At 39.5% G+C, this 27,507-nt stretch overlaps 1 protein-coding gene across 1 annotated transcript in view; it reads right to left on the reverse strand.

The window, feature by feature from the left end:
- Positions 1 to 27,507, reverse strand: part of LOC131973319 (cGMP-inhibited 3',5'-cyclic phosphodiesterase 3A-like) — an 85,039-nt gene that overhangs the window by 14,523 nt on the left and 43,009 nt on the right. Inside the window, exons 3-5 of the mRNA XM_059335286.1 lie at positions 14,460 to 14,720; positions 11,567 to 11,724; positions 600 to 673 (exon numbers count right to left, since the gene is read on the reverse strand). Of these exons, the coding sequence (XP_059191269.1) occupies positions 600 to 673; positions 11,567 to 11,724; positions 14,460 to 14,720 (493 nt within the window). The remainder of the gene's footprint in view (positions 1 to 599; positions 674 to 11,566; positions 11,725 to 14,459; positions 14,721 to 27,507) is intronic.

Genomic DNA, 27,507 nt, shown 5'->3' on the forward strand with positions numbered 1-27,507 from the left:
ATGCAACAGCCTTTTCTGACAGGGACCTGAAGCCATTATCTACGCTCTCTACAAAGCCACCAGACTCCTTTGACAAAATCAATAATTTTACATCGCAAATCACTAGAGTGATTTGTTTGTGATAATGTGTGACTTTTGAAGTGTTAGTTCCAATTCAAAAAGTATTGTTTTGTCAAAGGAGTCTGTTGGCTTTAAAGAGGACAGTCTGATAAGAAGGTAAAGCAGTGAAAATATTCTAAATATAGTGTACACTGCAACTGATATAGATTTTTTTAGGTGTCTTACATACAAATATATTTTTCTGCTGCCCACGTTCACAGCAGTGCATTGCTTTGCTTTTCTATTTTAAGCATTCTGAATATGTCTGCTGTATATATTAGACTCCTATACTGTATCAACACATTGTAATGGGGGCAGACAGTCTCAAAAGGGAGTTAGAAACAGTGTGATATGATATCTTGGGAACTTTGCTGCATGTCATACCCCACTCTCTCCCCCATTTCCACTCTGTCTCTACACTCTCAAAGAAAAATGATGTTTTTTGTGATAAAGTATATATGCACACAAACGATCACAAAGAAAGAAGACTGAAAGCATACCTGACCGTGGTATCCTGTCTCCCTTGTCCATAGAGCCCTCCCCATGGCTCAGTCTGATGTACGGTCTCCCACAGCTGCAGACAAGAGGGGTTTAACAGGTTAAAGATAAAATGCATGAAAGGAAAATGTTGAATTGAACTTCACAGCGTATAACGTTTCCCTCTTGTAATGCTGTGATATTTGAAGCCGGTGCTGTGTTTTGCGTCTTCCACACCTGCATATATATGTCAGAATCAATTGATTTCAGTGATTTTTATGGACAAACGTGTTCCACCTCACAGCTGGGACTGCACACTGAGAGAGACAGTTAAATGTCAAGAAACAACTCATTATCAGGGTCAATTTTATATCCAAATAAGTGTTAAAACATCTGCTAATCAAATGCTAGAATAGGTTTTGTCGTGCTGGTAGGATAAGATGGAATTTTAATGACACACAAATTCTACGTAGCTGGTTTTGTCTGGCAGATTATATTGTTAATAACTAGTGAAAACTCCAAAATCAACAGAAATGAATAAAAGAAACAACAGAAGGACAAATGAAGAATAGTGCATGTGATTTTGTAGAAGCCTTTGCTGTCTGCGCCAAAGAAATGGGAATAATGCCATTCACTACATCTGTCTTTGATGTCTAACCAGTCGGCAGAAGTTGTCAAGAAAAAAAAATAAATGGGATTCCTACTGTGCTGTCCCCACATGAAGCAGACGTTGTACAGATGCTTCAAGAAAAATACTCATTAATGAACTTAATGGATGCACACATTAACACAATGCAATGAGAATAAACAACAAAACAAATTTGAAACAGTTGCCCGTGCTGGCGCTGTTATAAATGACTCATTAGAAACGGAGCCCACCCTCTTTGAGCTTTATGACAAATCTGTGTCAGCCACACAAAACGGCTTACTGCTCGCCACAATCTCAGACGGATGAAAATTTTCACATTTGCCGACTGGTTCATAAATCAAATAACAAATATTATCTTTTACGAAAAGAGCCTTGAGCCGGCCTGTGCTGGTTAGTTAGCTGTGTGACACTGTGGGGAGCCTCCCGAGCTGCTCTCAACAGCTTTTCCATGTTTCTCCGCCGAGGCCACTGTCAGGCTGTAGGTGGTTCCAATTAAAATACCTCTCCCTAAATGTTGTAAAACCTGCCTTCTCAGGGCAGGAAATGCCTGCCGTTAGAGCATGGTGTCACAGGGAGCACAAAGCCCTGTAGTGTGTCTATCTCCTTCTGATAAATTGTTTCTTGAACACTTTTTGAGCCGTACCCACCCTGCCTAATGGTCCTGAGGCCCCAACAAAGGCAGTTCTGTTGTGTTTGCATGGCCAGGTTGGACCACTGTGTGTAATGCCTAGCAGGTGTGGAATATAAAATAGTTTGATAGTTTGGCGGGCGAACAGTTAGTACATTATTGTCAGGGGGGTCTGGGCAGGCAGCAGCGCTTGGCTTAAAAGGTTTACTTTTAATGAAAGTTGAAGAACTGGCAGACACTCTTCCTATTCTGCTAATGCAGCAGAATAGCCTCAGCTACTGACATTGAGCCTTCAGCACTAAATGTAAATAAGAAGGTCGACCATTTTCACTCAAGGGATCCGTCAGTCATGTATCAAGTGACTGTGCTTTTATCACAAAAAGCTTCTTAAGAGTAGTTACAGTTGTTAGAACTGTAGTTACAGTAATTTAACTGTCCCAGTGAAACATGCCTACAGTACGCAGACAAAATACACTTTCCTCTATGTTTTTGTTTCAATTCTGTCTCAAAGAAATTACATTTGAATTCTAAATCATTTCTGCCTGGTACCTCTGGGAAGAATGTAACTGCTGCCTGCAAATATGTTTGTTCAGTCTCGTGGTATGCTTAGAATTAGGCAACAAAAACACTTTAAGGTTGGACAAAGAGCATTTCTTTATTGAAAAAAAAAACATTTTTTCTTTAACCCTTTAACCCAAACCACATTTTTTCTCCAACTTTAACTAAGTGCTGTGTGTGCCTAAACACAAACACAAACACATTAATTATGCTGTATTTTCTTAAAGTGGATACTGTGGGCGAAGCAACTTAAATATGTTGTCAATCAACGTTGAGGGATGCAATTATTATATTACTTTATTGTCAATTAGCCTGCTAAGTCTTTTCTAAATTAATCAATTCTTTGTTTGGTCTAGTTTGGTTTTTCAAATGTATTCATTTTCATTCCAACAAGCCAAAATCTTGCATTTACTCTAATAAAAGACAAAAAACAAGTATTCACATTTGAGAAGCATCAAACTGTGAAATTGTATTTTTTTTTTTTCTTAAAATGTTTTTGTGGCTGAATTTTCTGTTATTCCACTAATTGATTCATCAGCTAATCTCTCCAGCTCTAGGTAAGTTTGCAAACAGTACATTTATCAATCCAAACAGTACATTTATTAATCCAAATAAATGTTTGCTCATTATGATTACATAATTGGTTAAAAAAAAATCATGATCAAAAAAAGTGTGAAAAAAATGTCCTATTCTAAAGTGCTATTTTCAAATGAAATGTTTAGTACGTCCAATCAAACCGTTAATCTTTCTCTTTCTTCTATAAATGTATCTATTACATTCATTATTATAAATGTATAATAGTCACATCTGAGGAGCATCAAACTGCAAATGTATGGTGTTTTTCTTGGCGTTTTTCTTTTCTTTTCTTTTCTTTTCTCATTGGGACGATATAAAAAAAATCTTTTCTTCAAAATACACTTTTGGTGTAGTAAAATGAATACTATAGAAACATAATGTGTAAGAAACACAACAATGCAAAAGTCAAAGGTCGAAGTTGTTTTTTTTGCATTGTATATACTTTAAACAAATGTAAATACAGCCAGAATTAATTGTCAACAGTCAATTGGGAGTATTTCTCCGAAGTAGAAAATGACTCCCGTTCTCATAGAAAAGCACCTTGGCATTCTCCAGAATAAACCTTCATCAAGTTAATTATCCTGGAAAAGGAAATACTGTATAAATCGCAACATTGTCTGCTTTTTCTGAGAACAGCCTCCTCCGTCCACGTTGCTTATCTTAATAGTTTGGAGCCATGCAATAAGCTCTGACTGGCCTCTGCCCGCTCCCCTCTCAGCTGCAGTTTACTCCCAGATTTTATACTCAACCACTCACAGCAGGTTGACAGATTACCTTTGGTCCAGAGCCCAAACGGACAGTGTCCAAGCCACGATAAACACAGCAGCCATTATTTCTGCTTCCAGTAATCTACCTACTCTGGAGCCAGATGACGTGAAGAAGATAACAGCACAGTGGCCGGGGCCGAGGGAAATGGAAGGTATTCAATCGTCCCCTTTTTTACCGGGGTCTGTGTGATAAAAAAGCCGATACTGTAGCTTTGAAGTTGGTGTTATTCCTTCTTAACAATGTACGTCACTGAAAGCTGACATGATGGAAAAAGGAGGGAGAAAAAAAGAAGCCTAATGTCCTAATTAAGATTGTACAGATTTGATGATGGAGCAGAGAGAAGGCAATTGAAGCCATGTGTTCATTTTCTCTCCTCCATGTGTTCTCTCTCTCCTTCCTTCTTCCTAAAAAACATTTCTGCATCTCACTTTTCTGATGGGACTCATTACATATCAGGAATGATTATTGGTGTTTTCATCTGTAAATAAATTCACATTACTGCGTCTTGGCCTGCTCTCACAATGGATAACAAATATAAGTTACAGTACATAAATTACATTAAAAACACTCCCTTCTACGCCTTTAAGCTTGTGTAATTGTTGTGTTAAAGCCCCCTTGAGAGATAATGTGCTGGCAGGTTGCCGATTAAGAGACCATCACAGGTTTACCCCCAACAACAGCATGTAGTTGTCAGTAGGTATGGTAAGTGTATTTTAGCTTGACACGGAAGCCTTAACCGACTTTCCTTTTTCATTTTAGACATCTGGATACGAGCCAGATGCCTGAAACAAAATTTAAATGAAGTGTTGCTCCGATGAGAGCCCTCTCAGCTGCAGTAAACTAAACCCAGAGACTCTCTGTACTCTCCAATTGTGTCTGTATAACCCCTGCCAGAAGAAGCAGCTGTGACAGTGTGTCTCAGTGTGTGTGTGTGTGTGTGTGTGTGTTAATTGTGAGGTTCTGGTGACTGGGGAGAGGCCCAGGTGTTTGTTTATACTCACACCACCATAAGTGGCCATAGCTGGGGCCTGCTGCTGGGCTGGGCTGCGGCTTTAAGACCAGGCGACAGGGCTGTGTGTACAGAAGCTGCTCAGTGTGCTTACATTTACTGAACTCGTTCAAGTATCACACTGTCATTGTGCAAACAGACCCAAACAAGTCACTGACAGCCCACACAGTTCTTCAGACGGCCTCAAGACACAAAACAAAACAGTGTGCAGATTCTTTTTTAGACAGTGCAGTAAACAATATATTTTAGAAGTGAACGCTGCATATACTGGAGTCACGAGCTGTAGACTTTTGTATCAGTTTTCTAGTTTATTGCGTCCATTTCACAATATGGATAAACCAAGGGGCAACCTCCAGGCTGAAAAATTTAATCAATGGCTCAGTTCGAAAAAAAGCAGTTCCTCAATTCGCCACTTGAGGCTTGCTCCAAAAATGAGTCAATCCCCATAGACTCCTATGTTAAATTACCCAACTTTACAGCAGGAATTAACACCTTAACAGCCTTATACAAAATACAGTTTTAGTCTCTATAGCTAATTTTTCCTTCATGACAATTGTACTGAGATTGATTTTACATAAAACTCACCTGTTTTAATTATATTAAGGCTTTAAGTTATCCATAATAAAGGTCATTGCTGCTTTGCTGTTTTTGTTTTTTGAAGAAGTGTAAAACATATATTTAAAGGTAATGGAGAGACGAGAGATGGGTGAATGTAGTTAGTTTGAAGTAATTAGTAGTGCTTACTATTTGTATAATGAGTAATATAACTATGATTAAAGCCACATGTCACAATTTTCATTTTAGTCTGTAGTATAGAGGAGGAACAGCTGTCTTTGTTTTGTTGTTGACTTCGGCCCGGGCCACGACTGCTATGGAGACAAGTGATATTAACTTTTAGTGTTTTTATTCGGCATTCACTGCAGTTGTATACATGACACGTTGTTTGTGTAGTAAGTTATTAATAGCTTGTTTTATTTCATTACATTTTTCATTTTTGTCTGTTCATATTCCTGTCCCACATTGGATTAAATTGATTTTTTTTCGTTGTGTAAATATTTAAACAAATGTTTATGTATTTATTGTTTATGACAGAAAATAAAGCAAAGCAAACAGAACCAAACCACAAGCTTTTTCACCAGCTGACAGTAACAGGATGGGACAGTTATGTTGTCCACAGATGCATACTGTGTACCCAAGACTACATAAAAGTTTGTAACCCTGTGATGAAATGTTGTTGTATTTACATGTTTTATCTTTATATTAAATTGTTAAGTAACATATTTCATAAATAATTAAAAACGCAATAATGAATAACCATGAATGAATCCCACAGTACAAGTGAGCAGGAGGCTGAGTTAACTAACCTTAAACTACCTCATTCATTTGCCTTTATTAGAATTAGGATGACAAAGAGCTCTTTCAAAAGTATTTCTGTCCTTAAAAGAAAAAATTCTGTGAACTTAAAAACAAAGACGTGGAAGCTGTCTGCAGAGTATCGAGTGTTAAATCATCTTAGAGGAATCCTCCAGATCTGGAGGGAATCTATTTTCTTAGTGGTCAGCAAAGACTCTGATAAGTGCAAAATCTTCAGGGCAAAATCACCCAATAAGGCAGACTTCATGGAAACAGGCACGCAGATATCTGTTCCACCCAGATGATACATCAATTTAGTTACTGATTTGAGGACAACATACAAGACATAGCCAAAAGTACATGGACACTCATGAAAAGTGCATCATCACCTGAATATGACCCATATGATTGTTAAATATCTAATTCCAAAACCATGAGCCACCATTATTAATCTGCTTCTATATCGGTCACCACTATTCTGGGAAAGTTTCCACAAGATTTTTGGAACTCTAGCGACTGGGATTTTCTCCCATTCAGCCACAAGAGCATAAGTGATGTTGGGCACTTTTTTGGGAGATAAGTCGGCATTTCAATTCATCCAAACAATCTTTTTGGGTTAGGGTTAAGAGTTCTGTGCAGGGAAACACAGAAATTATTTTCTTGATGGACCTTGATTGTGCAAGGGAGCACTGCAATGCTGAAACAGGAAATTGCCACAAAATTAGAAGCAAAAAATATCATAGTGTTTTGTATAATTAGGATTTCCTTTAGCTGGAATGAATGGGCCAAACAATATAAAACAGCCTTGGAGCAGAGTGAGAGGGCAAAGATACTTTTGGCCTGATAATGTATTCATGTTAGCAGTATTTTGTATATTAAAACAGTAGTTCTTGGTCAGATCTCTACTCAAGAGTCAATTCATATTCCATACACATTATTTTGACATGGCAAAGATTAATACAATGTGCAGTTTCTGTGTCACATGATCTGCCCTGATGGATGCAGCAGCTCACTGATCTGTCCTTTTTAAGAAACGTTTAGAAAGAAGAGCTTCCACTGTATGTGCCAGTAAGGTAAAAAGCAATGGAAATAGTACTGCACCTACTGAATCCAACACTACATGTGAGTATCAGATCACATCCAGAAACCATCAAATACTGCAGGTGTGTCTATCTCGCCAACAGCTGCAGGCATCGTCTGCTTGGCTAGTTAGCATGTCTCTCCAGACAGCTTGGCTAAACCAGTGCCATTATTGGAAGATAGGAGCCACATGTTTTACAAACCAAAATCAAATACTTTGCAACCACTTAAGGTAGGCTGGCTTCTCTCACTGATCAGGCTGTTTTCATTTACTCTTCGTAGTTATACCTACGAAAAGTAATGCACTTTAATTTGAAGATAACCTGCATAACTGAGCCTGGAGGCGCAGCTTTTTGCACCTCATATTGATGTTTGTGGTTGTGTGGTGACCTCTAATGGCTGTAGTAATCATGACGGGAGGAAAGAAGGGAAGTGAGGTGATGTACTGTAAACACAGATAAAATAAAGTTAGGGGAGGTGGATAGGTGATGGATGAGTCAAACAAACACAGGACTTTGTGTTTTGTTGATATTGTTCACGTCCCCTGTGAAACTAAAAATCTAAATTTTTCAACTTATAAATTAACTTCTGGACGTAAATACGTCACAATCAACATCACCTTCTACAACCCATACATCCCCTATGTAACTGCATCAGGTAGTTACATAAAGAAGTATATATTTAGTTACCAAACCCGTGTTCTTTTTCCTAATCTTTACCAAATTTTTTAGTCCCCGACCAAGTTGTTTAGTTTCATGTTCACCACATAAAACAGTGATTGTGTGACTGTTTGCTACATAAAAAAGAACGGTCATATAACATAAGATATCATATGAATCGCACATGAGGATATGATGCACTGGAAAGAACATGGATCACTTAAGTTGCCTGAATATATATACAAACTGCACCAACTATACTCAATACAGCTAGACAGTCTCCTCCTTAACTTAGTCACAAACATTGCTTCTAATGCTGGGCTTACACAAGATTTTCACAGTCCCAGACTAAAAACTGAAAGTCTTTAGTAAATCTAGGAGTTTTACTGGAGTCACAGCACTCTGGTCATTTCGATCGTTAAGTTTAAGGTAGTAATCTGCTCTGTTTCATATCAGTCTTTTCCTAGTCTTAGGTTTGCGATCATATCAAACGTGCAAGTCGCAGTGACGTAACACAATCAACAACCGATGAGCGGGGAAAAGGTCTCCATTTCCAGATCGGGCAGTAAAACCACTTCCACAGGAAAAAGTAACATCACAATAATGCTAGTAAGCTCAGTCCTAAATACAAATATAGTGATGTAATATATTTACGGCCACACGCAGGATTTTTTGGGGCGCTGTTTCTTAGTAAAGAGAACAGTTAGGAGACCCAGTAAAAATGTATAAATAAATCTATACATAAATAAGTAATTAACAATCTTTGATTAATGTATGATTAACTAAATGAAAGTTGATAGAGCTGATAAATATAATTATTCAATTAAACAAATTATAATTAAATAGGACATGAATTCATGTATATCATGAATTCATTTCTTCGTTTTCCTTTCCTTTATTCTTCCTTATATCTATTTTTACTGTAAAATAGTCAACTTTTCATGTCAGAAAAACAGAAAACCCTTTTTCAGCTTTGTGAGGGGGCATTTTGTGGCGTCTTCTCCTCTTCTTTTTGTTGTTTTTTTCCCCCAACACAAACCACTGCACACACTAGAGCAGCTGTAGCCAAAAGCGGCTTCCTCTCCATTTTGTAAATTTTCACTAAGAGCATGATGGGAAAAGATGCAAAAAGAATCTAGTTGTAGTCTTGTAAATAGTTACCCTGCAAGATTCACAGTCTGTCTAAAATCTCAATCTAGAGACTAGGCAGGAACTAAAAACTCCAAACACTTGTCTTTAGATGTGAGCAGGTGTGAGCTGATAGTTTTCCAGGAGTCTTTTCCAAATATTTTCAAAGTCTTCTGATGTATAGGTAGCATAAAACAAAAAACATGGCATCCCTTCTGAAAACATCATATTTCTCTAAAACTATCCACCCAAAAATAATTTCTAAATGAATCTGAGGTGGGAAATAGGCCATGCAGTTGCAGAGTCAAGCCTCATTTTACAGCAGTGAGTTTGTTTTTATCCAAAAGTTCACTGACGGGCCCAGTAAGTATGCGAGCGAGCTGAATTAAATCTCAAGATGCATGCATAAAACCTGTAGTGAAATCTAAGCTCATGAAATGTACTCGGTTTTTATGAGGTTGCACTTTTTTATTCTTCATGAATGAAATATTTCTTAACACTAGCCTTAGATACAGAAAGAGAGAAACAAGACACATCTATGCTTGTTCTGTACGTCGGCACATAAACTTCTAAACAACCCAACAACTCAAAGGTTAAGATCAGTTGGAGCTGCATTGTTTGAATCCATGCAGGCAGTTTGCAGCGTGTCTCTGAGTCAGACATCAGACATGGTTTTCAGAAGTTCTTCTACACATTAATAATTAAGCTCAAGCTTCAGTTTAGATATCTGACTAAAGTTCTTTTTCAACATTTGAAAATGAAACTAACTTTGTACAACAACACACACATATACACAAACCTTCACTATGGTACTAACTGTCCCCCTATTTGGCACACAACAAGAATCCGTGACGCTGGTTGGCAGCACAGAGACGTCAAGAAGCCTCTGTATTTGCAGACAAACGCTGAACTCCATCTGAGGACTTTCATGCCTGTGACACAAACTCGACAGGGGAGAAAGTGAATAAGGTAGATGAAACGCAAAGAGACTCTTTCTTGTTGAGCCATAGTTAATATTTTAAAGACAGAGAGCATGTGCTGTCTAGTACTGCTTGTGCATCCACATCATAAAAAACATCGTATGCACGATAGCTCATATTCATAACACGCAAACACGCACAGCTGAAGATTTTCAAGCTAAATCTCCATTTTCTACGCCTTTGAAATTCATAAAACACATTATTTTCCCTGAGCTGTTCTAAGATAATCCAAACATAACGTCACAGTAATCACAAACTAATTGTAAGGAATGCAATCTCTGCACTGATCACAGTAAATTATGCTGAAATATTCCACTTAGTAATCATAACTACTCTAATAAATTAGGACTGTGTTTATTCTAGACTTAATGCATCAATGTGATTTACTAGCACAACAAAAGCAGCACAAACAAACCCAGTTACTTGTTTTTGTGCGTTTTTTCAACAATATGGGACTGTCATGTCTTGACATTTCTTCTGATTCACTGCGTGTGTGTTCGTCCTGCCTGAACATAATGGAACAACCAGGCCAGATTTTCTCAACAGCTTTTGCAAAAACAAAATGCATCCAGGCAGAAACGCCATCACACAAATAGATGCTTTCATGCACACACAAACCCATGAATGCACACACCCTCATCATCGCTCACATATATCCTGCAACCATCTCTATCCCAAAACAGCCCCTCCTCCGAAAAAAAAGGACACAAAAATAAAAATGATATCACATGCACACATATCTCCTATAAAGCATGATACTTCTGTGTAGCCTGAGTCTCGTGCTATCTTCAGCACCACTGTGCTGTCTTAGTTATTCAGGTTAATGTGTTTGCCTGTGGGGCATATTTCCATTCTGGCTCCCTTTGCACACACATCCTCTTCCAAACTGCTGCGCCATTACTGTTCACTCACAGTGTCTTTGCTATAACTGCAACCACACTGCTGGGGATAAACCTCTAAACCTACAAGGTCATGTGCCATCCTGTGGTAGCCATTGTAAGGCTCCTCCTGAACGCCTTTGCACCATAGTTGTGTATACCTTTATCACAATGTTGCACTTTAGGACCTCATTAGTATATTGAAATATAATATTCAAGGGCTTTCCTTCAGACAACAAACTTTTCTCTACATACTCCTTCCAATCTAAAATATAAAAATAAAAATGGGACTGCATTTGCTATTTTTTCACCCAATCCTACTACAAAATTAAACTGTATATACACTCGTGTCACTCATGAAGTTAGAATACTTTTTTTTAATTTTACCTCCGTCCATGAAATTATTGTGACAATGTGATTTATTCTTGATAGATAAAGTGTATATCTTCAGAAAAACTTTATGCCAACCAAATGTATTTCATTTCATCATTTTATATCTGTGAAATGCCTACAAATGTGTGTTTGTTGTTATAAAAATAAAACAAACTATAACTATAAGTTGTCTATATTCTGTGGAAATTTCTTGTGCTTTTATTGCAACCGATCAGAAGTACTATAGTGCTGCTTGTTTTGTTGTTCACTGTACAAAGACAGTTCTATATCTATTCTATTTTTTTCTTAGATCTTTTGTGTCCAAGGATAGGAGAGGTGTATGCTCAGATACCTGCATGTGAGTGCTTCATGGTAGGGTTTGATGCTAGCGCTGCGGTCCCTTCGCACGGGCCCGGGCTCGATGGTGGGCAGGCCTGTGGCGGAGGTGGTGGTGGTCCACGTGGAAGAGATCCTCCTCAGAAGACCAGGGTGGAGACTCCGCCTCAGACGCTTTACAAACACAAAGGCAAAACAAACACACATACACAGTCAGAACTACTTAATGCTGTTATAGAAGAAGAAGAAGAAGAAGAAGAAGATTACTTTATTAATCCCACAATGGTGAAATTCAACCTCTGCATTCAACCCATCCTTTTTTTACACACAAGTGAACACACCATGCAAGGAGCAGTGGGCAGCACATTACTGCGCCGTTTAATTGACATTTAATTAAAATTGTTTAATCACTTTAAATTTATCATTTGAAATTTATCGTTTTTTTATGTTAATTCTTGACCTAAAAATAACTAAATCTGTCGACTAAATGTAGTGGAGTAAGAATTAAAATATTTGCCTCAAACTGTAGTGGAGTAGAAGTATAAAGTTATACATAATATAAAGATAAAGATAAACAACATATAAAGTTGTACATAAAATGGAAAGACTTGAATAAAGTACAAGTACCTCAAAATTGTACTTTACGTGAGTAAATGTGCTTAGTTATTTTCCACCACTGGTCTGCTGTCACATTGATCATCTATATGAGACAGTTGTTTTTCCAGAATCCGCCCAAGACAAAAAGAAAAAGAAAAAAAGAAAATACATCTAATATCATGGAAAATCTTTATTTTTTTTCCTTCATTGGATCCAAAGAGAATCACCACAGTCACCACAGGCTGCAGGATATTGGCAAGAAGCAGCACCAACGATGCCCCTCATGGTACATTATTAGATACAATGTCAGTATTGCACTGCACAGATACATTTCATCATAGGGATTCTGCCTCTCTGCTTCTCATTCTCTCTCTAAGTTTCTTTTGTCTTGTCCTCTCAGTCTCTTTCTTTATCTTTTCTCTGGGATTCCCAGTGGTCTGTGCCCTTGTGATGCCTCCATCTGTTCGGTGCCATGCAGCAGCTTGGCACAGCAGCGCTAAACATGGCAGCCTCTCTCTCTCAGTCTTCTGCAGGGTGACCTAGTAAAGATCGCCTCAGAATCCTGAATGAGCCCATTCACAGCACGGCGGCATACACTCAGTACAACCACACACACACACACACACACACACACGTAGGTTTAGGTCACTTTAGTGGACATTTTACTAATTTCAATTTACTCTTAACCTTAATTTAAGCCCAATAAAAAAAAACAGAAAACTGTTCTGATTTTTTGTGCTGAATTCAGTTGCACATTAAACACAAATGCGTCGTTTAGAAAATGCATGCATACAAAATAAGCCATGCACAAAAAGTGCAGATTATATGTATAAGTATTGACACACTAATGCACACAAAACTGCATTATCACAAATCCACAGAGCAAGAATCTCTTCAAAGCATCCTGTGTGTGATCATGCTATGATTAGAAGAATGTCTAATGAACATGTGTTCATTAAAATATTCATCGAATTCTCAGTTTTGAAAGTAGAAAACATTTCATGATATGTTTTTGCAGCAGCGTAGTTCCATTCTTTAATGAAAGCTTGGACACACACCAAGTAGAAACACACATCACAGAAATGCACACACATCACCATCGGCAACATGGCAAAAACCAGGCCATCCTCGCAAAAAAAAAAGAAAAGAAAAAAGAACTACAGCTGATCCCTGCTGCAGTCAGTGTTGATTTAAGTCTATAACTGGACTTATCTCTGAAACAGAGTGAGAAAAATTAGATCAAGGTAACTAAAAAATACTTCATAATTAATTGCGTGTTTTGTCATGTTTTCTTTGTGCAGCTAATGCACTGGCTTTTTTTTTTTTGCAGCACAGAGAACATGCCCTGTCCTGGACAGAAAATGGGTTTTTGGAAAAGCGCTTGAAAGGCATCAGTATGCACCACGATGGACATCAGACTCTTAGCCAGGAGGCAGAAAAGCAAGCACAGGGCTTTCCACTCCCGCACTAACCACCTTCACTCCTCCTGCTATTCTCCTCCTGGGCAGTTAGAGGCAGGCACGTCGTCTCTGGGGAGCAGAGTCTTAATGAGTGCGGGCTCACTGGCCACTCCACAGGCGCAGTTTGTCTTAACTTCTTTTACAAAGTTCAGAAGATGTAAAAAAAACACCTGTCAGCCAAGTGCTTGGCTCGATGGCATGGCAGCCATCGACCACACGCTAGCGTTCAAGACAGCTAGGATGGGAAATCTTCCTCAGATAAATAACTGGAACCATAACTGTGGTGGGGGGTCCAGGTTTGTTGACACACGCTCGTCCCTCATTGTAACCTTTTGAGAGATGTGTTCACCTTCATGTTGCCTCTCTCCTCATCTTTTCGATTCATACACACACACACACACACACACACACACACACACACACACACACACAGCCTGGCTCTGCACATCTGTCATGTTGACACAGCTGTGGCTATGAAAGGGAGAACAGTGCTCGGAGCAGTAGACGCGCTCTATTTTTCTTCACTCAACTCTATGAAAATACTCTCCTTCATTTGATGCTAAAAGCTTTGAGAGCAGGAAGCACTCATTAGCTGATACATAGGCTAAAAGATTAACATGTGTGTGGAGCGCTGTGTGGTGTATAAATCATTTGGCCTTAATAAAGTGGACTGAATTTCCATCTAAGGATTATTTCAGTCGTTTCCAAAAAAAAAGTTTTATGACTACCTGTGATTAACAGTTCAGACTTTTGATATTTGGATGAAATGTCTTCACTTTCATCTCAACTTTCTAGAACAGCACATCTTTCCAGTAGAGTATAAATCATGACACTCTTTATTTACTTCCTTACCTTGTGAATGGACGTCTTCTCTCCTTTCTCAGGACCCTCCTCTGAGTCGGATAAGGTGTAGGCATCACTTGGGTTAAGCAGGGGAGCAGGGCGTGGCCGGTGCAGCGGCTGGAAGGTGAGCTGGGTGGTTAGCAGGTTGCTGACGGCCCGTAGTGAGGTGCAGGTGTTGGGGGGCAGAGAGGGGTCAGCCAGCAGGTCTGTGATCAGTCCGTGGGCTTCTCCCATCACTGCTATGTCTACCATGACAGTGGTGCCGGATGACTATAGGATGACAGGGAGACGGAAAGGGGAAATAAACATCAGTGCTGCTGTGGATAATGTGTGCTGATGCTAATTAATGTCTGGGTCTGATAGCAGCTTCTTAGTGGCAGGCATGAAGGGCAGGTGTGTAAACTCTGTCCGTGAGGACTTAATGTGGTTAACGCTGACATTGGCATCACTTGTGTTGTTGATCCTACAGAATTAGAAGTCAACCTTTGTTGAAGTTATACAGAAGTCTATGTTTTTGCATGAAGACAAACGGTTTGAACTCTGAGTTGTGTTAACTGACATAGTGTATTTACTCATATACTACTGTTGAGTACAATTCTGAAGTGTTTGTGAATAAAGTTGCACTAATATATATTTTCTATGTAAGCCAGAGACCATCTGGATATGCGATCACACCACGTGACACCAAATTGGTGAGTATGTTGGACCACAATTTGTCATGATAACACACAGAAAAAATGCGAGCCATATGGTGTTGTGGCTGTTAACAATGGGTCATATTACAATGTGTAACGTGAAAGGTGTTGCACGTAGAAACCTGCCTCTACATGTTCCCTAAACTCTGCAGAGCATTTTGACTTCTTAAGCTTTGCTTTGTTGTTTGGGTTCAGTCTCACTGTTCTCATCAGTGTCGTATTCGGCTGCAACAGACATCTCACAGCTCTGACGAACCCAATGCACACTGTCTGTCCAGCTCCAATCCACAGACAGACAAAGTTAGTGATTGTAGTGGCGCATTTAGCAGCTAACTGTCCAGAAATTAACATTTGTCAGGAGATTTGTCTCATGTTGAGAATGTATTATGTGAGGACAATGACAGTGCACACATCCATAACCAAATCATGTTTCAAAAGTTCACTTAGCGCAGAACAAAACCCACCATGGCACAAAATAAAACAAATGATACCTAATAAACCAAACTAAACACAACAATATGAAAGTAGAAAAACAATGGACAATTGCCTTTGGACCAGTATCACAGGAGCCATATTCAATCACAGGGTCGGACTGAGATCCTGCCAAGCTTTGTAAACTGTATTATAATTATGCTATCACACCAAGCTACGCACATGCAGACGCACACACTTGTGCACACTTACGTCCACTCACACATCACAGCCTTTATTCTGCACCTTATATGGCTCCTTTTAGCTCAGAGAAAGCAAAAACGTGAGGAGGAGAAGCAGGGAGTCGGGCTTCACAGTAGTAGGAGTTGACATACTTGCAGCCTTTTAGACTTCAGCATGTTCAGCACACCTGCAATACTTTATGCTTAATGAATGAGCTCATTAGTGATGCCTCAGCTAGAATCTGACCTTTGACTTTCTCACTCCTGACCTCTCAGACGGCCAACAGCCATCGTCTGTTCCTGACCGTCTGCCACGCGGCTTTGAAGGCAGCAGCGCAGTGTGAGCCGGCCTTGTTTTTGCAGAGTAAAGTGAAAAGTTCACAACCCACTCTTAATTGCTATGCATAGAGCAACCACAACTAAACACAGGTCAGTCTTGGCTGCCAACAAATGTATCTAATAAACTCACGAGTTCCCTTTATCCCCAAAGAATGTTATCAGATTTTCCTCCCCCAATGTCCCATTCACTTTGACACCAGCTGCCAGGCACCCAGAATTATTCTGTTTACACTGGCTAAGTGGCAGGAGGTTGACCTGAACAACACATGTGTGAACACCTTTCATTCGTTTCCACTTGTGGGAACAGTGAAGGTTTCGTATTTTATTTTCATAGTCATATCAGATAAGTCACCGTATTTATGCAACTTTCCTATTGGTCTGTAAAAGGACAAAAGCTGTGTGTTCAGTGGGTGTGAGGGCATTCCTCCACACGTGTCGATCCACACGTGATGATGGCACACATTTATTGATAAATCTGACATATTGTCAACACTGGTGGCTAATCTCTTTTAAAGACAAGGAGCTGTCCTGCGGGACGGCTGATGGGGGTTTCTTGATAGATGATTATTGTACTCTCTGCATCCCTCCTCTCCTCTATGTTTTCTTCTCCTCCCTCTCTTCTTTCCTATATTCTGCTCTAATGCATGCTTTGAGGATACGATGTAAACACTTGTCTCTCAGCTCATTTACAGGCTGATTTAGGAGTTTGCTAAAGAGGGGGGTTATGAAAAATAAAGCATCTGAAGAACATCTGTCTGATCTCAGTATCTTTAAACACGCAAAACAACTCGTGCAACTGCAGCAAACATAACCCCTACTTCTGACACCACAACCAACACAAAAGCCATGTGAAAACATAAATAGCATATGCAAAGACTGACATACAAATATACATTGATGTTGGCACATAAACTGATACAAAGGGCATCCTCCTGTAGCACCGAGATGCACATGTGCACCCAGATAAACACACTTTGCAAGAGGATGAGCATTTGCGTCACTAAGCTAAACCATCTAAAAATTGGACCTGAGGGGCAATAAAAAGGGAGGGAATGATGAATGTGTTGGGTTTGATTTTGCACTGGGAGCAAGCCACTTAACGCCCAAAACCTGACATGAAAAATAAAGTTTGGTGAAAGGCTCCAGGTGCACGGGAAGCATTTGATATTTGGGGACACAGTAGGGATCTTGCTTCCACTGAATTTGTACTATTCTCATTGACCTGGAAAAAATGGCCTGCCTGTGATGAAAAAACAAAGAAATAAGAATCAAAAAATAGGAAGAAGCGAACTGCAGAGGTCCAGGCTTGGACCCACGTCCCCTGTCCCCCGTCTGACCTTTTCTGACCCTGAGTTTGGACCACAGACTGTTAGGTTTGGAGAAGAAAGTGATGTTTGAATTGTGTAGGCTACCAAGAGATAATCATCGGGATACAATAGCATGCTTTCATTAGTTTGAATAAACCACACAACCCCATCCAAAGACACCAAGTTGAACAATACAACCTTGATATTTAGATATTACTTAACTGTAACTTAAGCAGCAAATTGGATGGTTGGTGGTTCGATCCCAGACCATGGCAGCCTTGAGCAAGATACTGAACCCCAAATTGCTTCCGATGCTGCGTTCATCGGTGTGAGAATGAATTCCCAATGGTGGCAGGTGGCACCATTTAGGGTAGCCTCTGCCACCAGTATGAATGTGTGTGTGAACGGGTGAATGAGTGCAGTCTGTAGTGTAAAGTGCTTTGAGTGGTCACAAAGCGACTAGAAAAGCGATATATAAGTGCAGGTCCATTTACCTACCAACATTAACCTAAGCGGACATTTTTATAGGCTTTTTTGCATCTTTTTCCCGTTGATGAATGTGAAGCATTGTATTTGTACGTTCATATACGTTTGCTGACGACATTAGCATAGCTAGCTAATGTTAGCAAACTCATAGCGTTTGCACATGTTATTTGCTGCTTAACGTTATGTTACCTTCCTTTATATGTCAGAGTACAGTTATATTAAAAATTGAAGGTTGTATTGTTTCACTTGGTGTTGTTGGCTGTGTGGCTTATTCAAACTAATGAACGTTTGCTGTTAATACCTGTCAAGTTTTGGATTTGAAAATAAGGTAAATTTTCCGCCGCCTGCCGCAAGCAGTCCCACCACCCCAACCAAGCTCCAGTATCCCTTACATTTAAAGACAGGTGTACAAGAAAGCTAAAATCACCACTTGTCAACCACTTATAAACTACAATTCGCTTTATGCACAGCTGCACTACTTCCTGAACTTTAGCCAGCTCCTTTGTTTCCTGCCTGCCATTATTGGACAAACTGATTTTCCAGATGTGCCTGACCTCAGTTGTCACAACAACAACAACAATAATAAGACACATGTGAATTAATCAGTTTGTCAGAACCCTATGGGTGACGTCACCGTGACTACATCCATTGTTTTTTTATTTAAAGATATTTTTGGGGCATTTTATAGCTTTATTGATAGAGAGATATTCAGAGTGAAAGGGGAAGACAGAGGGAAAGTGCTCCATGCCGGATTCAAACCCAGGTAACCCGCTCACGAGGACTGAGTCTCTACAAGGTGTGCCACCGGAGATGCACCATGTTCATTATTTATACAGTTTATGGTTGTCACTCATCTGACGTCACACACTAACCTCACGACAGCTGCCACCTACAGTACCTGTAGTAGGCTACTGTGGATGGCAGTTATCACGAGGCTAGTGACAGAGCTCAGACTGGGAATGTTTTTGGTTTTTTTTTTGCTCCGCTCAGGCCCGGTAAAAATACGGGAGATTTACAGGAAAATACTAATACGGGAGGACGGCGGGAAAGAAGGGTAAATACGGGACTTTCCCAGCCAAAACGGGATACTTGACAGGTATGATGCTGTTGCAAAGGTTATGTGGCATCTAACCCTTTACACTCTGTAGCCTATACAGAAGCATCTGAATACATAGGCAAGCACGAGAAGCACAACAAACATAGCTTAATGTGACACCAAATGTGATCAGTCGTTTTAATACACCTACCTAAATATACATCACCATGGCCATGATGCAATGTATTAAATATATCCTCAGTCAACAACTATAAACGTTACGTGCATTAAAACAATACAGTCACCAAAATAATACAATGCCATGTAAAGGTAATTTACTGATAAGGAAAGTTGATAAATACTCAGGATTTCCACCATTAGTCCTGGTGATCGAGATCAGTCCCAGCGCCAGAGGTGGGGCCGCAGCGGGCCGCTATCGAAAAAAGCAAGCCAACATCTTGCCGAATTAGAAAGAATGTGCCCTTAAAATATATCTACCTTGAAAAATCCTCTATCTGAACCTCTCTACGGAATGTTTGTGAGACGAGGAGTAATAGCTTTGAGCTATTAAAAAAATCTGACTGCAGGGAAAGATAAAGAATGTAAAGTCCTGACCATCCCTGGCGCAACTTTTTATGGATGCCTTAAAAGTTTTGTCTTGGCTGGAATATAGGTCCTGATGTTCCTAATCTTCCAACAATCTGCAACCTAAAACTTAAGAATCATCAACAGACATCCTGTAAAAGATCGAATTGTGAGTAAGTTACATAATATCAAAAGGTTATGTAAGTGTTTCCTGTCAGGTTAAATGATCAGTTTCATTTGTCAGCCACAGCCACCTCTGAAGCAGACTTAACTTGTGGAGAGGATAGATCTCATAGGAGCCCCACACAGTGACCCCTGTCTGGGAAAATAGCACTGCGAGTATCACTGAAAAAAGCTTTTGGACAGATGTTTAGATGGAGCTCTTCAAAATTCTTAATATTTTTCTGCAAGCACCACAGTGGATGTTCTTTCCCTGGATAGCTCTGCAATGTTTGTAAATCTATTAAACGCTGTCATTAAAATCATTGTATTTTAACCTTACAGGGAGTTTAATGACTCACTTTTATAAATGGTTCCCGAAGCACATATGCTTTTTTTTTTTTTTACTGCTGCTCTACACGACATTCATAGTAACGCACATCCACATCTGGGAACTGTCAACAACCGTCTGTCACTGGCTCACACTCCTCTCTGTAGAGATTTTTCTGAGAAATACACCCTTCACAGTTAGTCAGGAATCACGCTTCTCAGAGAGTTGTGTGGAGGAGATATATGGGAGCAACTACTTTAAACTGTGGAGAAAAAAGTAAAAGGTTACCTCTTTGATCATCGGAACAGCTTCCTTGGTTTTAAAATGATTCATGATTTCTCTGTTTCCAAGTGAGATAGACCAATCTTTCTTTTTAAAGGAAACATCAACACAGTTGGTGGCAATGAAAACAGCTGGCAGCAGCATATTGGGAAAGTGACAAACTGACAACCCCTCATCTGGTCAGATTAATGCATTAGCACATTCTAAGAGCTGCTCAACAGCAATTTACACAGATTTATTTTGTTTAATTTTGGATGGCCAAGAGATCTTATTTCATTTGTACTTTTTGACTGTGAAAACAACAATGAACTCCTGTCCTGACCAAGCAACACGAAGACATTTTGGGAAATACACTTATTTGATTACTTGCTCAAAGTTAGATAAGAAGATTAATATCACTCTAATGTATTGTAAATATGAGGAAACCACCAGCAGGCGGTTAGTTAAGCACTAACGACTGGAAACAGTGGGTAAGGCTGCTTTCAAGGTTGTGCGGCGGTGGCAGAGTGGCGCTTTAATGGCACATTTGTGTGATGTCATGATGTTATCTATAACCCCCTGTGTAACACAAGAAGATTTTATATCTGAGAGCAGCAATCATCAACTAGTGGCGCGCGGGCCACATAAGCTGGACAAAACTTCCAGCCCGGCCGAAGAATATTAGTCTAATAGATGTGAGGAGGGGAAAAATGTGTTCTGGTATTTAGCATGTTTACACTGTTTCACCGTTTTTAACCATCACTCCTCAGGAAACTGCCTTCTTGGCTGAAGTCTGAGAGCATTCTAGTTCAGTATCTAGTTATCATTCTGGATGTTCATTAGGAGTCTAAGGACACTGAAATAGGTAAATAAAAATAGCATAAATTTAGTAAGAAAGTGAAAATATCAAACAATGATAAGCTAAAAATAACATTATATTTTCTTTATTTGAAAGTTCGACCCCCACAGTGTCTGCTTAGAAAAAGTCTGGCCCTTGGACAAATGTAGTTGATGACCCCTGTCTTAGAGGTACAGGCCATCGAAACAAAAACTGCTTCCCAGCACCTCAAAAGCTACTCATAACTTGTATGTTTACCTGTACCTTTACACAAAGCTAGGCAAACTTTAGGAAGCAGTATACAGTAAAGAATAACTGGCTCAAGATTAATTTATACCTTACAGCTGTCCGAGGGTTACATAATCTTCAGTCTAACTATCAGCAAGAATAGCCTACCAGAAATATTCCAAAACTGTTTACCCTTTATCAGGCAAAGAACTATATTTGGTAACTTCAGGTAATATTTCGAGAAAAAAGTTGCAAATTTACTAGATTAAAGTGGCAAATCTACAAGAAAAAAAGTTGCAGATTTACAAGAAAAAAGTGGGGAAAAAGCAACATTTTCCTCCCAGATTCACCACTTTAACCCTTAATAGGGCACTCATTGAAATACTTGCAAATTCCAAATTTCAACCCTAGAGAATATTGGAGGATATTACATACAGCCAACATGTGTAAAAAAAAAACATACGAAAATAATATTTTGAGAAAAAAGTTTAAAGTGGTGAATCTGGGAGAAAAAATATGCTTTTTTCCCATTTTTTTCTCGTAAATCTGCGACTTTTTTCGTACCGTTTTCCACTTTAAATCTCTTAAATCTGCAACTTTTTTCTTGTAGATTTGCCACTTTAATCTAGTAAATTTGCAACTTTTTTCTCGAAATATTACCTGAAGTTACCAAATATAGTTATTTGCCTGATAAAGGGTTAAACTAATTCTATGTGCTGTACTTTAACCTGTGGGCTGATGCTCTTCAGGAAGAAAAAGTGAATGAAGATTATAATTTCATCATGGTTATATTCACTGTTGAAGGGCACCCTCCCTGTTGGGTCATTTAGAGAAATATTTATTCTTTTTTTATATTTAGGAGCCTATTTAAGTGCCATTGTGAATTAACTGTGGTGACCTTATGAAAGAAGTATTATTTTTGGAGCATGTAGGTTCTTTCCTGCTTGCAGCCATTTGGTATTTTTGTGGCTGGCAAATCTTTTGCATTTATCGCGCAGGAGGCACACTGATTTTTACAAGGCAGTAAAGTTCCTGTTTCGACTGCTGCCAGCCCCTGACACACCCACTGATCTTTCTAATCTGGCCTGTGAGCCAGCACCTCTGGTCACAAAATTCACTACAAATCTGTGTGAAATTTGGTCACAAGCCCCCGGCTTTTGTTGACATGCTATATTTGATAAAACTGACTACCAGCATCAATAAACAGTTTTTATGACTCCTCGACAAGCCGAAGCATATACTAAACCATGCATGAACATTCTGTTATGACATTTTACTATGAATAACAACAGTGTACATGATCAATGGTCTTAATTGCCTCTGTGAACACAGTTTGGAACAGTGCGTCAATAGACATGCCATAGATTAACACCCGCGCAGCAGTTCATGTAAACCAAAGCAAGGGCCAGTCAAAACAAACCAGCAATCACTCCTGAAGAGTGAAAAGCTGTTTGTCCACACAGCTTCTCTGTACTCAAGGCCTTACTCTGCTGTGTGGGTAGCTTTAGTTGCAGTAATGTGCACCAAAGTTTGAGCAAATAATATTTTCAAATAACTCTTAGTGGATATTATAACGGATTAATGGAGTGAGTGTTACTGACTAGAAACATTTCATTTGAAGCTTATTTTAAATGTAATTGATGAATTATTCACTCAAATGACATCTGTCCATGATATGATGCATGCTGGAACCATTTCATTAATTTGGAGCCAAAAGTGACCATATTTGGAATAGAGGGAGGAGCTGGGGAGGATGATGATCAGTTACCAGCTGATGCTAGTGCTAGCTAGGTTAGCAAGGTGTATCAGTAATCTAAAATGAACAGCCGACTCCTTAAAGTTTCTTTTAGCACAACTTAACCTCGACCAAAACATTTTTAAGCAGCCAAAATTAAATTTTATGAATTAAAAAACACACTGTGAAAGGGCCATGGTTCTGAGATGCAAACTAGAGATATAAACCCTGCTTTATGGTCTATTCTGCCCTAAATGGATCCATAATTTACCAAACTCTTCATGCTGTTCTGAAGAAGACTAACAATTGAGACCATCAACTCATTAGGAAAATGTTTATTGATGTAATAGGATGCCTCAGTAATGAGTTGTTAAACAAGGAAGTAAGTTAGCATTTTAGCTCCCTGGGGTCTATTCTCTCAACTCAATGAGGAAACGTGTGTTAGCTTATTTTCTGTAATTATCCAAAATCCAATGCGAAAATCCCATAGGCTTATTTTCAATAGATCACATGGGGATGCTACTTCTGAGTGGGCCTATGAAAATATATAATTTTGTTTGCTCTCTATATATCAAGTGAGAATTAGGTTTATTTTTCTTAAAGACTTTTATACAGTTGGACTTCATTTTGGAACTAGTGGAGTCACCCTCTGCTGCCCCAAACAAAGAACGCAGGTTTAAAGCACTTCCACATTGGCTTTACTTTTCAGGCCTGAAAGTTGCTGCTTGTTGTGCAAACGTGCATCTACAATATTTAAACTTTTATACCATAAATATCAGATATTTATATGCACAAAATGTACAATCTTCATGTGAAACATCACACATAACAAACAACACCATCAACATTGATGTTGCAACAACACTGAGTGATGGAAATATGATAGTTGGTGTTCCTGCTGTGTCCACATGTTGCCAATAACTCTGCAGAAGACAGATGAAGTGCATTTGCTGTAACAAACACATCGCTGATCCTTCTGTCTAATGACCATTATTAATCGGGTACACAGACAGAGAGGTCACATTTTTGTAATTTCTGAGCCAGTCCACTTTATGCACTTTTAACCCATCGGCTCCCTCATCTAAACATAGAGTCCTCTTAGCCTCGAGTAAAATACCAGTGATATGTGGGCTTCTTAAAATTGTGCAATGATGAGAATATAATGTATCCCGCAGGAGAGATAGAGACTGGACAAATGCCTCTGGGGCCTAATGGAGAATGAAAGGTATTTCATTCTCTTAGTAAACACATTTCAATAATGTAAGCAACTCTGGCTCATCATAAAGCACACAGATAGACACACAGCCGGTGCTTATTTTGCAATTAACCCCTTACACAAATCCTCACACTCTGAGAAATACAGGAATGTGCTGAGCAAGAAGCCGGGAAATATATAAAAAAACTACTTAAGTGCGTCCATGATTTTTTCTTAGGTTGATTTCATTTGCACAGAACTCTCTCTGCATGTTTGAAAAATCATTACCATGCAGTTTTCTATTTCAGTGGCAGTGCAGTTAGTGTAATGGCCCTGATTACATCTGTCGAGATGGATTAGCTGAAGAGGAGCCTGGGAGATGGTGATGTTCTCTACTTAAAATAACAGAGCCGCGATACAGTGTGAATCACAGCAGAACGGTAACACAAAACTCCACCGAGACACTGCTCGCTCCCTGCCTTAGCTCCTGCAGCCAAAACTACGCCCAGCAGCACTGCACTTCCCACTTCCCAACCAACCCACACCCCAGCCACGACCCCACTCCCCTCACAACTCCCTCCGTCAGCTCAGACCGAAGCTGTGCTGAGCCAGGTCCTCGGCTGCAGCCAGGATACAATTACACGCTATTACATATTTTATTAAAAAGAGGGTGTGCTGGGGGATGTGGGGGATCAAAACAAAACAAAAAAGAACAACTGCCTCATTAAAGATTTACTGGGAAAGGTCAAGCCAATTGACCCCTAAGATGCAGCCATCTCATCTCCAACAAAAGACTTGTTTTTCCTTCCACATATTTCAGGGTGTTTGATTCCAACAGTGGGGCCAGCTAAGATAAAAAAAAAAAAAACAGAAACAGATTGACAAACGGAGAGAGATTGGTTGAGACAGGAGCAAGAAATGCTGGCGTAATGGACAGGGCAAACAAAAGAGATGCATGAAGTAAAACAGATGGCTTGAGCGATGAGTGAGCGAGGATATACCGCATGATACAAGTGGTTAAACATATACCCATCATCAGCACTGCAGCGGGCACAGTCACAAGTTTTTAAAAATCTTGCAAAGTGAATGGGCATACTATAAATAAAACCAAGTTAAAATGTCATTCTCTTCCCCACTTTCTCTCTGAGAAATGGCACAAGCCCAGAGGTGTTTTACTGCTGCACGTCATGAAAAGTAGGAGCTCGAAAATCGTTAATGTCTCTGTATCATTTGTGGCAGATCCAATTATTTCCATGGCAGCGTACAGTGAAAAGCGCAGGTAGTCTAATGTTTTCAGTCTCTTTCAGGCTTAAATTGAGTCTTGCCAAAGGACCCATTTTAACGGGGACCTATTATGCTTTTCCTTATTTTCTATCCTACATAAAATGTTACAATGTCGAACAATGTCGGATGTTCATATTAACTGTGGCCAAAGTTTCAGATAATGTGGTAATATGGTTTTCTGACCATTCTGAACACTCTGTTGCCAACAGTTTCCTGCTCTCAGCTGGAGCTGATGTAAGCTTGTGAAGGATTTCTGTGTAAGGCCATCTGCTCTAGGGACGCCATTGCAGTGTTTGCATTACATAGACTGCTACATGTATAGCTACATAAGGGAAACATGACATATTGGTTGCTGATATTGTTAATTACTACCTTATTTTGGACAACGTTCCTGACGGAAAATGCTTGATTGTGTAGTTTTTGGTTTTGCGTTTGAGTCATTCCCTGGCTGCAATGATGGCAGGACAGAGATACAGAGAGCCATAGATGTATTATAGACAAAACTGGATACTGGACCCAAAGATAGTGTCTGTTCAGTCAAATAAGAATTGCTCATCTGGCGCATATGACAAAAAATAAAAATCCGAGTTTCTGGGTTTACTTCTTCACAGATCACAGAATATGTGAAGTAATGTTTGTCCTGCAGGTGTCGCCTGTGAGCTCCAGTTTGGCACATAGAGTTTACATTATGATGATGTCACAGATATTTCCATTACTATTCTCAGCTCGAGGAAAGTTTTTCAAATACAAAATCAACATGGATGTAAAAATGATAATATAAATAATCTCTTCTTGTTTGCTGTTCGAGGGGGGCCTGTCAAGAGTTTTAAAGACATCTCCTTTATAATGGTGGTCTATGGGGTAAATGTTTCTTGAGACACATTTTCTGTTGCACTACCGTGAGTGGCCACTGGGAAAAGCTGGCTGCAAGGCTGACAAGAGTAGAGATGGGGAAGACCCAGAAACACTGACCAGTCGGGCTTAAAGAGACAGAGCCTCTCAGACCGGTGGATAGAGGGGCAAAAGCCATAGGCAGTGTGAAGCATTTAAAAAAATGTGTGGTACAAACCCAAAATACTAATATGAACTTGAAATTGAGCACATTACTGTAGGCCTCCTTTAATGAGAAAAGACTAGACTGTCATGATGGGACTAACCAGAAAAAGGGCAGTGACCTTTTTCAACTCCCAAACCCGCAGTTTAAGAAAAACTGATCCCAAGTGTTTGAAGTGCTCACAATGATGTTGAGAAATCTTCAACATGACTGCAATGTCATGGCTTGTCTGCCTCACACACCACTCTTCCAGCCCTTCTGTAATTTAGAATAACAGTCACAAGATCAGGGGCCTACAAACACTCTTTTCTCAGATAATCTCCTCGGGTAATGTTCCAAAACCAATGTGTTTTCAAGTCGAATACAAATATTTAAATAGCTCTTTCCATACATAACTTCACTGTCAATTCCTAAGCTAAAACATCCACCGCAACCTTTGGAAGGGGGGGAAAAAAAGAAAAAAGATGTGGTTTGGAAAATGAGCCTGCTAATGTGTGCATGTTGGCAACTATGACACAGTGGAGATCAATCAAACTTCACTGGTCACCGGCTGAAGAGCGGAGTGTGTGATTTATACACTCTGCGAGGTGCCATGCCATAGTAAAGCGCTACCAGCCTCTCTGACCGACAACCTGGTCCAGAGGGAAAACAGCCACGAGAGGGAGAGAGATGCCAACATAAGCCTCAAATTCTTACATGTCTTGTCAGTCTCCGGACTATTACAGTATTCCACTGATGAACGCAGAGCACCAATCCAAATAAAAAAAGCCTGAACTGACCACTGAGTCTAAATGGCAGCTTAGGGAATGCATCAATCAAAAAATATGTGCTTGCCTACTAACCCCACATAACAAATTGATATGAGCCTCGG

This window comes from Centropristis striata, chromosome 6 (assembly GCF_030273125.1).
Source record: "Centropristis striata isolate RG_2023a ecotype Rhode Island chromosome 6, C.striata_1.0, whole genome shotgun sequence".
NCBI lineage: Eukaryota > Metazoa > Chordata > Actinopteri > Perciformes > Serranidae > Centropristis > Centropristis striata.